Genomic DNA, 13,806 nt, shown 5'->3' with positions numbered 1-13,806 from the left:
GTTAAGATTTACAGTCTCAGAAACCCTAACAGGGTCGCTATGAGTCAGAACTGACTCCATGGCACACCAACAACAACAACCATGTGTGTGTGTGTGTATACACACATACATATATATACACATATATTTATATATATATATATACACACACACACAACAGCTTGAAAGAAGAAGATATTTGTACATGAGTATTTACATTTCCTAAAAACACAGCTAAGTATGTGGTGGAACATACAGTGGGCAAAATGATGAGAATTCCCTAGCTATTAGTAAACATCTTAAGGCAATGAGTTTCTGGGCCTTGGGGCTCAGGACCATATTCTCAGTGGACACCATGGTCAATTGGCACAACGTAGTCCACAAAGATAATGTTCTATATCCTACATGGGTGTGTAGTGTCTGGGATGTTGAAAGCTCATGAGCAACCGTCTAAGGTGCAACTATTGGTCTGTCCATGTGCAAGAAGAAAGAAGAGTAGTAAGAATTGAAGACGCTTGGAATCAATTAGTCCGACAGATTAAATGGCCCACGTGAACATCAGTCTCCATGACTCTGAAACCAGAAGAACTAGGCAGTACCAGGCTACCACTATCAATTGCTTTGAAAGGGTTTACATTAGAGAGTCCCAGATAGGGTGGGGGAAATGTGGAACAAACTCACAATTATTTTTTAAAAAAGACCAGGTTTACTGGTCAGAAAGAGACTGGACAAACCTGAGACTATGGCCCTCGACTACCCTTCAGGTCTGGAAAGCAACTCACCCTCATGGCCCAATTTTCAGCCAAACAGTATATAGGTTTATAGGTGAGAACAACAACACTAGTAAAGTATGCTCACCATAGAATGATTAATCATTCAAAATCAAAAGGGCAACATTTTCCTAAAGTAAAATTTGAGAAGAGATCAAAACATGGGTAGAATGAAAATCAGAAGCACAGGGAGAAAGTAGGATAACTGTGGTTCCATGGAGAGGATTGTAATGATTGAGATGAAGCAAAGTATATGATTTATTGAATGTAAAGCTGATGATCTTGTCTGTAAACCTTCATTTAATTCACAATAAATTTTAAAAAAGGAAGTACGCACCCACACACATTACTATTAAATATAAATACATACATTTTAGATTTTAAAAACTCACAAGAAATAATAAAGAAAGTTCATTCAGGTCTCCTGAAAGGTCGGTTTGCTTCCTTAAAATTTACATGTGTGGAAATCCTATAGGGCAGTTTGACTCCATCCTATAGAGTTGTAATGAATCAAAAGTGATTCTGTGGTAACGGTTTTGTTTTGTTTTGATCCTCTAAATAAGTGGTGGAACCTTAGTGTGGCACTGTAGGATAAGAACTGGACTACTAATCGTGTCAAGGTGGGCAGTTCAACCTCACTAGCCACTCTCAGAAACCCTATATAGGGTCAGAACTGACTCGGCAGCACACAACAACATCAACAATAAGAAACAAATGATGAACGCTGGTGACACTGTCGGATAAGCACTGGAGTGTTAACCACAAGGTCAGCAGTTCAACTTCACCAACAGTTCTGCAGGAGAAGAATGAGGCTTTCTGCTCCTGCAAAGATTTGCAGCCTAAGGAAACTCTATACAGGGGACTCAATGGCACCTAACAAACAAGTGATGTTGTTGTTGTTAAATGCCATTGAGTAAGTTCTGACTCATAGCGAGCCTGTATCCGGTTTCCAAGAGTTGCTGGTGGGTTTGAACCGCCGACTTTGAGGTTCAAACAGACCTTGTGATCCAGTGCTTATCCTACAGGACCATACTAGAGTATTCAAATCTCTCATACTCAGCAGAAATGTATGATATAATTTGTTGATCCTATACAATGTGTGACATAGAGGAGAAAAATAATGAATTGGGACAATTTTGGTGGTGGTAGTGTGCCATGGAGTCGTTTTCAACTCATAACGACCCTGTACAGGTTATAATCTTTGTATGCATAAACAATAATCACATTAAAAATTTTGTATCTTGCTTTGTACCTATTATTTCAAGAATCTTTTCCATATTATTATATTATTTTCATAAGTGTTTTTCAAATCCTTGGAAACCCCATTTAGGGTCACTATGAGTTGGAACAGATTTGATGGTACTTAACAACAACAAAAATAACACAAAAGATACTATATCTGATAAGTATAACACTTTTCACTTACGGCTAGACATTTAGGTTACTTCTAAATTTGGGGGTTAAATTTAGATAATGCTGCAACAAATACTTTCATGTACAAAAGTATATGCTATATTTTGGACAGTATAAATACTTATTATTAAATAATACAAGAAAATCATTTAAAATTCTCTGCTAATCCTCATGGTTTTCTCAGAGACAATCTTCTTTGTCCTTTGTTTTAGTTCCTATATGCAAACTACTCTTTCTCTATTTATCAACTATGTTGTTGCTAAGTGCCATCCAGTTGGTTTTGACTCATAGTGATCATGTATTGGGTTTCTGAGGAGCAGCTGGTAGGTTCGAACCACCGACTTTGTTGTTAGCAGTCAGTGCTTATCCTACAGTGTCACACTAGAACTCTAACTATAGATATTATTTGATGTCCTAGAATCATAAATGAGAATTTAGCTCAACTACACCTCTCTTCACTTACCTGTTACATCATGGGAAGTGTAATTCTGTAACACCAAGTAATATACTTAAATATACATAGTTAACCATCATTATTCGGAAATCACATATTCAATATACACATTTGCAGTGCTTTTGCAGACATGCGCATGTGCCTAACAGTGTAAAATTCCCAGGCAGGTCAAATACATTTAATGTTTGTGGAGATAATACAACAATTTCTACTGTGAATGAGCAAAACCAACTAATGATAGTTACTTCCTTCACCCTCAAACTTTTGACAATATCTTTTTACATCAGTACCCTAGTCTTCCCCAACTTCTGGAGCTGTGCCCCTTATAACACCACAGTTAATAACACATATATTTTCAAACTATACTGAAGTCTTCCAAGAGTTATTTTTTAAAGCTGAAAAATCAATGAAGAATGTTTATGTTATAATTATATATTAACTGAATAGTCAAGTGGTAAAGTATATATTTCCTTCTAGCAAGTACCAAAGTCAAGACCCCTAATTAACTGAAAGAAAATATTCGGATAACAAGGTCAAAGGATTTTCTTACAACTTTGATTTCAGTCTTTGTAAAACAACACAGCCACACCAGGCAATCCTAAAATGTGTATTTTCTCAAACCATAGTACGTTCTAATTTGTCACAAATATCAAAGTCTAATGCTATGCTTCCAAATTTAACACAATATGTTGTACCTCATTGTGATCCCATAGGACAGAGTAGGATTGTCCTCTAGGGTTTCCATGGCTATAGTCTTTATGAAAGTAGATTGCTAGGTCTTTCTCCTACAGAGCAGCTGGTAGGTTCAAATCACCAACCTTTCACTTAGCATCCTAGTTTTTGAGCAGTGTGCCACCAGAGCACTATAGGGTCTCTATGAGTTGAAATGGACTCAGTGATAACAGGTTAACAGGATTTTGTATCTGAGTCCAAAATTTTTTTAACATTTAAAAAGAGTGCAAAGCCAAACAAAGTAAGTCATAAAGCATTCCCACCTGCTAGGGCATCCCGATAAAGCTGAACAAAGTGATTAAAGATGTCCTTTGGCAAACACTTCTCATCTGGTAGACACTGGAGGAGAATAACTATCTCAGACTGACCCACTGCATGCATTCCCTTAGTTGTGAAACACCAGCACTTCCTGTTCACATCTAGAAATTAAATATAAAAATACATTCCTCTAAATCTTTAATCTTAAAAAAGGTACACAAGACCTATATTGCAAAAACAGCAAAGAATAAATAGAGCATATTTAATATATCTAATTCAACTGTTAACTGTCACTGAATTGCTCAAAAACACTATTATAGAAAATAAAACATGATAAAGCACACTTAGAAAAACAATTAGAAGGAAAATAAAAGAACAGTGAAAGAAAACACATTTAAAACCTTTAACTCTTATTATTTAAAGGTATAATTGTTAAAAGAAATAATATTCTGCTAATAACAAGATAAAACCAAATCATTACTAGCCCAGAGGAAATAATTACTTCTGTAAGATCACAAACAACCAAACACACAGAAACACAACTTCAACATTATCACTTTGGCTTTAAGTTGTATCCTAAAGAAAACACACTTTCAGGTACATTTATTAAATTGAATCTATAAATCTGACAGACTAGCTATTTTAATTACAGCCCTTTCTGGAGGAAAATTATAGACAATCAGCTAAATAGCTTTATGATGTAGAAAGTAGTGAAAAGGATGGCGTTTCAGAACTACTTCCACTTCTTCACTTGAAGGTTATATAGAATCCCAAAAGCATAAGTCATCTAATTAATAAGAAATAATATTCAATTTTTGGCATTTTTATCATTTGTACTCCCAGAACAATGTGATTCCCAAAGGAAACCCAAAAGGATTCAAAAAAATGATAGATACCACCACATAAATCTAAAGTAGGAGCCATGCTGGTACAGCGGTTAAGCACGCAACTGCTCACCCAAAGATGGGCAGTTTGAGCCCACCTGCTGCTCCAGAGGAGAAAGATGTGGCAGTTTGCTTCTATAAAGATTTATAGCCTTGGACACCCAACAAAAATCTTTCTTTCACTCTGAGAAATGTTAATTTATTAAACAGGCAGTGCGTGTTCCAATTATATTTTAAATTCCTAAATAGGAATTAACGGTTAGCTATTTTCTACATATAACTTATGAACTAGATATGGTACATTAAAATCTTGAGCAAATTATTTTTAATCTGATCCTATAGGGAAAGGTGGCAAGCATTACTTAACTGGCCAAATATACAAGGGTATGATTAGCAAGAAAACCTGAAACCTGCATTTTATCACTATAGAACATCTAAGTAAGTGGTTTACAGATATTCCTGATTTCCAACGTCAACTTAAAACAAGAATATTATGGGAATGGGAGGACTGTTCCTTAGAACTTCTTTCCTCTCTCCAAAGCTCCATCGATTAACACTCATCCAGAATAAGTGCAATCTCTATTTTCCATATTGGAAAGGAGAATCAGGATTCTAGATGAAAGTTCTCTTTTCTCATTCTGATGCCCAAGAAACTATTAACTCCAAGAACCGAGAAGTATCTTTTGCATCTTATGATATACTTGAGTTTTACTTGTATTAGTTAACTGACTAGTTGGTAGTCTTTGCCCCTCATGGATAACTGACCAATCACCAGTTACTCTAGTGGTGAGTTGTGACTTAGAGCACGTTTAACAGAAAGGACCTGAGATCAGTTCAAGTTTCATTTGGCTTTCTTCCATAGAACATTCACTTATCTTACTAAAGATTTCAGTTAGTTTCACAGTTGTCCCCTAAGATAAGCATCTATTTAAAATTCTTGTGTGTAATTAATTTGAAAACTTTGTTTACTATCTTGAGTCAAGATAGTATCTCATTTTAATTAAAAAAATGATAAAAATTGAACTTACAGTTTACAATTTTAACCATTGACAGTAAATTTGCATTTAAGACAAATACAAGTGGGTCAGGGCCACCATCCTCCAGTTGCTGCATTACTGAAATCTGTGATGGTCTCTCTTCCACAGCATAGTCTATAGAGAGAAAACAGTGCAACAGACTGGTAAAAAGGTCAAATCAAGAGAGAAATCTAATGGAGAATGGGCTGATTATTGACAGGAAAGAGACAGTAGTTCATTTATAGGTCCTTCTTTGTGTCTACTATCCCAGAGTCGTGTTAACAGTGTCACCGCTTACTCTCAAAAGTGACCTAATTGGATGATATTATTTTAGAAGTATTCTTATAGACCTCCCCCACTCCCCCATATGGTGTGTGATGTAGTCATAAAGACAACTCTTTTAGTAGACACAAGTTCTTTAATTCTCCGTTATAACAAGAATTTCACATATTATAATTCTAAGACCAATAGTTAACAATCCATGAAAAAAAGAAAATGATTATACTAAATATCCTTAGAAAGTGGAGAGCTAAGGACTAAAGTAGGGAGGAGCCCTACATTTTATTCCATACCTTTTTATACTGTGAAATTAATTTTTTCCAATAAAAAATTAATGTGTGAAATATGCACCTAGAAAATACACTTAAAATATCATAGGTGACTAAATTCTCTAATCAGTGATGTCACCAAAATCATTTGTAAATCATGGTTTAGATTATAAACATGGAAAATACTGACAGACCATCTGCCTGTTTAATCACTCTGACCACAGTTTGTAATATTCAGTCACTTCATGTTGAATGATGAAGGTCAAAAATCATATGTAATAGTCATGTAAATTCTAGAGAGAGAAAGGAAATGAAAATCTAAAAGTCAAATGTCATTTGATTGGAAAAGTTAAAAAGTATGGCTACTTGGGTTCCAGTTCATATGTACAAAAGTTTATTCCAAACAAATCATGCTTAAACATATCTCCGTGATCAGTGGATGGCTGCAGAAAATTTGTCTATCAGTAATACATTTGTCTTATTCTTGTTAGGGTGTATTCCAAAAAATGGTCCAATCAAATTATGGTTTCCAAGGGGATCAATTCAAGGCAGAGAGATCAGCTCAGAAAGTTATGGTGATAGTTATTTGGGATTCCAACAGAGTACTCTTGATAGATTTTCTTAAAGATTTTCTCAGTCACAGGGGGTTACTAGAAAGTTTTATGAAAATGGAAAACTGCACTGATGAAAAAAAGGCCAGGAAAGTTATGCCAAGGAAATTTTCCCATCACAATAATGCACCTGTTCATTCTTCACGGGTAGCAAGAGCTGTCCTTTGAGAATTTTGTTGGGAAACCCTAACCCATCCACCCTATAGCCCTGATCTTGTCCCTGCCCACTTCTTTTTGCTCCCAAAATGCAGACTATTTAAACAGAATATGATTTGAGTCCCTCAAGGATACCAAAAACTGCCATTTTGAGGTGGTACACGTCAAAGAGTATAGAATTCTTCAGGGAAGGGTTGCAGAGATGAAAAAAATCTGCCTTCGGATGTTATAAACCTAAATGGAGGATATGAGGTGAAACTATGTCTTCACATTTTTATATTTGTAAATGCTTAATAAAGGTTTCCATGATTTTTTAGCAACACTTTTTCACTTACCCTTGTATAACATCATTAAAGGTTAGCCAGATATAATAAGGAGTCCTGGTTTGGCGCTGTGGGTTAATAAACCAGACTGCAAAGCCATTTGAACTGCAAGGTCAGCTGTTCAAGCTCACCAGCTGCTCCTTGGAAACCCTCTACAGGGTCGCTAAGGGTTGGAACTGACTCAACGGCACTTCACAACAGGTATAATAAACACTTTTTACCTTCAACCAAAGGAAACAAAAAAACTGCTTCTTGGAAAAACAGGAAATATCCAACCACCTATCAATGAAAATACATATTGGAAAAAGGATCCTAAGTAACTTTTAAAACTTTTAATGAAGTAATCCCATTGAAATATGTTGTTATTAAGTGCAGTCAAGTTAGTTCCGACTCATAGAGACCCAGTATAGGGTTTCTGAGGTGCAGCTGGTAGAGTAGAACTGCCAACCTGTGGTTTGCAGTCCAGTGCTGATCCTACAGCACTACACAGGAGTCCTCCATTGAAACAAAAATCTGAAAAATTCTTCTGAACACATAGTATTGTTGCTGTTAGGCATTGCTGAGTCAATATCAACTCATAGTAATTAGATGTGACAGAGTAGAACTTCTCTATAGGGTTTTCTAGGCTATAATCTTTATGAGAGAAGATTGCTAGCTCTTTCCTCCTTGGAGCCATTGGGTAAGTTCCAACCATCAACCTTTTGGTTAGCAGCCAAGTGCTTACCCTTTGCTCCACCAGGGCTCCTGAAGAGCTAGTAACATAGTTTAATTAAGTAAATACTGATAACCATTTTTTCTTTCCCGGTGGAAGAGATTTTGAAAATTAGATTTAATGGAGGTAACTTGTGGAAATGAAATCTGACCTATTTTAAGAATTGAGTGGGCCAACTTAATTCTTTATTATTTAAGATGTATCAAAAAAAAAAAGGAACCCAAGCTATTTTAATAACAAAAGAGTATTGTAGTGTAGTTAATTACTTTATATGGTTCATAGTCTTTTTAACTCCCATCAAACAATTTTTTTTGCTCTGCTGGGTCTGGGAAAAAAAGGTGGAAGAAGATGCTAATGGAATGATTTTATTCAGTTGTGATCATTAACAGAGTTAACTGTGGTTGAAAAACTCAGAACTCTAACATGGGTTTAAAATTAGTATCTCAGAAGCAGGCTAGGGGGATGTCTCACTACCATCAAGAATACCCAGGAGTGAAGCACATCCTTTGGACCTCAAGATCCCTGTGCACTGAACCTCCTCAACCTAGGGACAGAGAGCTGTGACATCAGATGAGTAGCAGAGGAATGACAGAAAAGCAGTAACAGCAATCAGAACCAAAAGCCAGAGCATGAGCCAGAGCAGTGGGTTTTCCAGCCCAAGGTACAAATAAAGCTGAGGCTTGCTTGCAAAGTGCAGTGCTTCTAGTCACTTAATTGGGGGGGTTGAATTAGGTTTGTTGACTCATGGAGCTAGAGCTGACTGATTGCCTTCATGTTAAGCCTATGGAGAGTGGTGTGCACTTTGGGCATTTATCAGCATCACTAAAAGAACTTTATAATATAGATCTGGCAAAGAAAGGCCTGTGGGTACGGCTGAGAAGAGACTGTCTTGACTGGAAGAACTGTGTCCTGAGCATTTCTGGCCCTGAACTGTAACCTGTTAATTTCCCTAATAAACCCCATAACTATAAGTATGGTGTCTTAGTTCTGTGTGACAACTGTGATGAATTCTAGAACCCAGCATGAGTACGTAGAGTGTACTATTTGAGGGAAGGTTGCTTGATTCATTTTTATTTTTGGAGTCCTGGAAAAGGAACAAATGCATTATCCAGTAAAATACTTTAATTTATGCTTATTCATTGTTGAACTAAGAAGCTTTTGTAGCATAATAGGTTACAAACTGGGCTGCTAACTACAATGTCAGCAGTTCGAATCTACCAGTTGCTCCTAGGGAGAAATATGAGGCTTTCTGCTCTTGTAAAAATTTACAGCCTTGGAAATCCTATATAGGGTTGCCATGAGTCGGAACTAACTCCACGGCACACAATCACCACCATGATTGTTGAATTATCTGTGACACAGCTGGTTTTGATAGTGCAATGCATTCAGCCAACATTTTCTTCAAGCATACTTGAAGTCCAGTACGATGCTAAGAACAGAATAAATAAAGATGAATTAAGACTGAAGTAATCCAGAGCCTTCTGGAAGGATCAAACATATAAAATATCTTGATTACAATGAGAAAATATTATGTAGTAGCAATCTATAATATTTGCTATTAGGCCCCCGTGGCTCAATTTTTAGCCAAGCAATAGCTAGATATATGGAGGAGGACACTTGTGAGGTACACACACCTTAGAATGCTCAACCATTTGAGATTAAAAAGGCAGCATATTTAACTACAGACATAAATTCAGAAGGGTGGGAAAAGAAGAAAAACTGGAAACAAGAATCACGGGAGGAAGTGGGATAACTGAGCAGATTGCCGCCACTCAGATAAAACAAAGAGCATTATCTGTTGAGTGTAAAACTGATGATCTGCTTTGTAAACCTTCACTCAACAATAAAAAGTTAAAACAACAACAACAAGTACACACAAACACACACAGAATTGCTATTAGAACAGAAATGAGGAAGCAACACATGGTTGTGAAGGAAGTTATCAGACAAGAGTTATCTATTAAGCTGAATTTTGAAAGGTTGAGGAGTTCTTCCAGGAGTCTACAGTATAGAAGGTTATTACATGCAAAGGAAAGGAGAAAAAGAAAAATATAAATTACATGCTACTATGCAGCAGACTGAAATCAGAGAATACCAGAAAGATGATTACCTCTGATTATGCAAAGGCATTTGACTGCATGGATCACAGCAAACTATAGATAACATAGTGAAAAATGGGAATTCTAAAACACTTCAATGTTCTCAGGAGGAGTCTGTACATAGACAGAGAGGAAGCTGTTCTAACAGAATAAAGGGATAATACGGAGCGTCTTAAAATCAGGATTGTATATTTTTACCATATTTATTCAATCTGTATGCTGAGCAAATTAATCTGAGAAACTGGACTAACTGAAGAAAAGAACTAACCATCAGCACTGGAGGAAGGCTCATTAACAACTTGTGATATGCAGATGAAATAACCTTGCTTACTGAAAGCAAAGAGGACTTGAAGTATTTACAGATGAAGATCAAAGAAAACAGCCTTCAGTGTGGATTACAACGCAACGTAAAGAACACAGAAATCCTCACAACTGGACCAATAAACAACATCAAGATTAAAAGAGAAAAGCTTGAAGTTGTCTTGGATCCACAATCAATGCTCACGGAAGCAACCATCAACAAATTAAATGGCGGTAAATGTGGTGTAAATGATCTCTTTAAAGTGTTACAGAGCAAAGATGTCACTTTCAGATACCTTAGCCAAGCTATGGTATTTTCAACCACCTCATATGTATGTGAAACCTAGACAATGAATAAGAAAGACCACAGAAGAATTGACACCATTGAATTATGGTGTTGGTGAAGGATATTAAATGTGTTGTGGACTTCCAGAAAAATGAACAAATCTGTCTTGGAAGAAGTATAGCCAGAATGCTACTTAGAAGGAAAGAAGGACTTTATCTCATGTACTCTGGACATGTTATCTGAAGGTACCATGCTTGATAGAACAGAAGGCCAGTGAAATTCAATGACACAATGGATTCTAATAATGGGCTCAAACATGACAACAATTGTGAGTATGTCACAGGACCTGGCAGGGTTAAGTTGTGTTGTATATAAGGTAACTACGAGTTGGAACTGACTCAATAGCAGCTAACAACACACACCAGACACTTTCTTAATATGTACTTCCAGTTATGATCTCTGATTTAATAATTCACAGTTACTCTTAAGTAGATGGGGTTACCCCCTTTTTTTTTTCTTTGAAGTAGGCAAGGAAACAGATTTTAAAAAGATAAATGATTTGCCTACTGGATCACAGTTACAATGAACAAGTATTGGGATTAAATTTATGTTTATCCAATTCCAAAGCCCACAATCTTCCCACTAACCCACAGAAAATGAAAAAGCCTGGACATTTGAGAAGTGAATACTCCAAAAAGAACAAATAGTTTGTGGTATGTTTCTAAGCTGTTTGGGTATTGGCTGAAAATGCAAAGGGGATTCAAAAAGTTCATGGAAAAAAATAAGTAAAGGATAATGGAATTTTCCACAGACTTTTTGAAGCACCTTCATAAATTTAGAAAAAATGGTTGCGATTAGGTTTTGAAGAAGGTAAGGTATTAGAAATCCATTTAATACTTCTAAAACCAATATAAAATAAAATTGATGTTTCAAAAGATAATTGACAACAGTATGAAGGAGAAAAAAAAAAACAAAAAACCTGAAGGCTAGGAGACTAGACAAGGACTAAAACAAAAGGGGTAAAAAAACAAAAGGGGTAAAAGATTATCAATAAATGAACTCCTAAAAAGGTACTGAATAGATGCTGCCCCAGATACAGTAACAATAAGCTTTTACATAAAATTAAGAATTCTTTTTTGATTGGGTTATATTTTTACTTTTTGTCTGGGTTCCCTAAAAATTTTGTTTAACAGAAAAACTGCTAATTAAGTTCAGTGTCCTCCACATGCTATATATGTATCTTTCTGAATGTACATTGTATTAAAAAAAATTATGTGTTGATTGTACCAGTATGAGCCAAATCTGGAATCATAAGCAATTGTTCAGAGTATGATGTGTTTGGAAATAGCAAAAATAAACTTTACAATATTACAATTAAAAATAATATTGCTTGGTTGGTTGGTTAAGTACCTCTGAGTCGGTTTTGACTCACATGGACCCTGTATAGGGTTTCTGAGGTTTCTTAAAATCTTTGTGGAGCAGAACTCATCTTTCGCCCACAGAGTGGCTGGTGGCCTTAAAGTTTAGTAGAACATAGTTAAGAATATTAATAGGAATTTCAGTAAAAAATCTGAAATTCACACATGTTGAAAGATAGCATAAGATACTACTTATTAACCCATGGTTTCTGAAAGGCCTGAGTTTGTACTATGAAATATTTTCAAATGTACAGCTTCTTCTGGCATCATCAAATCATGATAACTTAATAATAATCTAGGGTAGAGTTTCCTTACCTTGTGGTTCTCAGTCCAGCACTTACCATATGGAGCTACCGCACTCCAATTACAAAATATATTTTAATTACAAATAAAAGATTTTGTAATATAAAATATACATTATTTTAAATGTTTATTATAATACAAATATACTTCCAAAGAATGAGCATGACATTATAATATGAAAACACTGAAGTCTACTCTAAAACAATCAGTAATAACAAGAATTGTTTCATGGCAATTGAGGTAGGATTTTTGTTATTGTTGTTGGAAAGAATGGTAAATATTCCTTAAATTCTGTCTCTTTCCATAAATTAGAATGTGACATTTGGTATATGAAGGGGCTTCAAAAGTTCATTGAAAATGGAATTAAAAGATCATGGAGATTTTCCACGAACTTGTTGAGGCCCCCATGTATATAACTAACGTTGCTTAAATTTGTAAGTCCACATACCTCCTTTTACACCAGTGGAGATGAGAATGGGGGGGAGGCCATCCTCAGGAATAAGGTTCATTGCACTTCCAACAGGACTTCCAACCTGAGTTATACTCCCAGAGAATAGAGAAATATCCGTCTAGGGAAAGCATATCAGCAAAGTGAGCATTACATTCAAGACTTTAGTAGAATTTAGCTAAGAATGTTAAATAGGAATTTCAGTAAAAAATTTGAACTTCACACTTTTTGAAAGATAGCGTTAAGATACTACTTATTAACCCAGGGTTTCGGAAAAGCCTGAGTTTTCAAACGTACAGCTTCTTCTCACATCATCAAATCACGGTAACCTTATAATCTAGGTCAGAGACTTCCTTACCTGAGCCTTTTTTGCAATTAAAAAAATTAATAAATTTAAGTTCTGAATCTTTAAAGCTTTTGGGTCTACTTAAACAAAATCTCATTTATATATAATTGACAAAATAAAGAAACTAAAGTAAGTCATTTTCCATTTATTATATGCACCGAAATAAAACTTCAGGTTATTATTTAATTTTTTCCCTTTGATCAATATGCAGACCATATTAGCCACACTTAATAAAGTATATAAGTAGCTCTGGTAGCGTAGTGGTTAGGAGTTGGGCTGCTAACCTCAAGGTCAGCTAGTTTTAAACTACCAGTGGTCCCATTGGAGAAAGATGAGGCTTTCTGCTCCCGTAAAGATTTACAGTCTTGGAAATCCTATACAGGGTCGCCAAGAGTCAGAATCAACTCAATGGCATACCACCACTAAAAATAAAGTATATAAAACTTATGGAGAGTTAAGTGGACTTAATTAATAGTTATTTAAAAGATATGCTCAAAGATCTATTAAAATGATGCTCTCCTTTCTATATATATAAAACTAAAGTAACTTTAAACTGGAACCACTGCTTCTCTGGGTAGGGTCTCACACTCTGCTCTTTTCCCTTGATGGCTCCAGGGACCTTTGCTCCTGGAATGCATAATCAATCACTCCCTCCTTTTGCTACAAAACGTCCATCTTTACATTTCCAACCCTCACAGTCAGTCCTGATAATTATTTACCATTGTACCACAAGGGACCTATCCCCATCTC

General features: G+C 35.7%; 1 protein-coding gene across 2 annotated transcripts in view; it reads right to left on the bottom strand.

Annotated features, from left to right (window-relative positions):
- ZFYVE9 (zinc finger, FYVE domain containing 9) overlaps positions 1-13,806 on the bottom strand; it is a 237,491-nt gene that overhangs the window by 74,237 nt on the left and 149,448 nt on the right. For both annotated transcript variants that reach the window (XM_006839767.1, XM_006839768.1), the window contains 3 exons: positions 12,711-12,831; positions 5,519-5,641; positions 3,612-3,767 (listed from right to left, as the gene is read on the bottom strand). In XM_006839767.1, coding sequence (XP_006839830.1) covers positions 3,612-3,767; positions 5,519-5,641; positions 12,711-12,831 — 400 coding nt within the window. The remainder of the gene's footprint in view (positions 1-3,611; positions 3,768-5,518; positions 5,642-12,710; positions 12,832-13,806) is intronic.

The sequence above is a fragment of the Chrysochloris asiatica genome, unplaced genomic scaffold, assembly GCF_000296735.1.
Source record: "Chrysochloris asiatica unplaced genomic scaffold, ChrAsi1.0 scaffold00026, whole genome shotgun sequence".
In the NCBI taxonomy this organism is placed as follows: domain Eukaryota; kingdom Metazoa; phylum Chordata; class Mammalia; order Afrosoricida; family Chrysochloridae; genus Chrysochloris; species Chrysochloris asiatica.
Note: the sequence above shows the minus strand (reverse complement) of the source record. Positions and strands in the feature narration are given on the sequence as shown.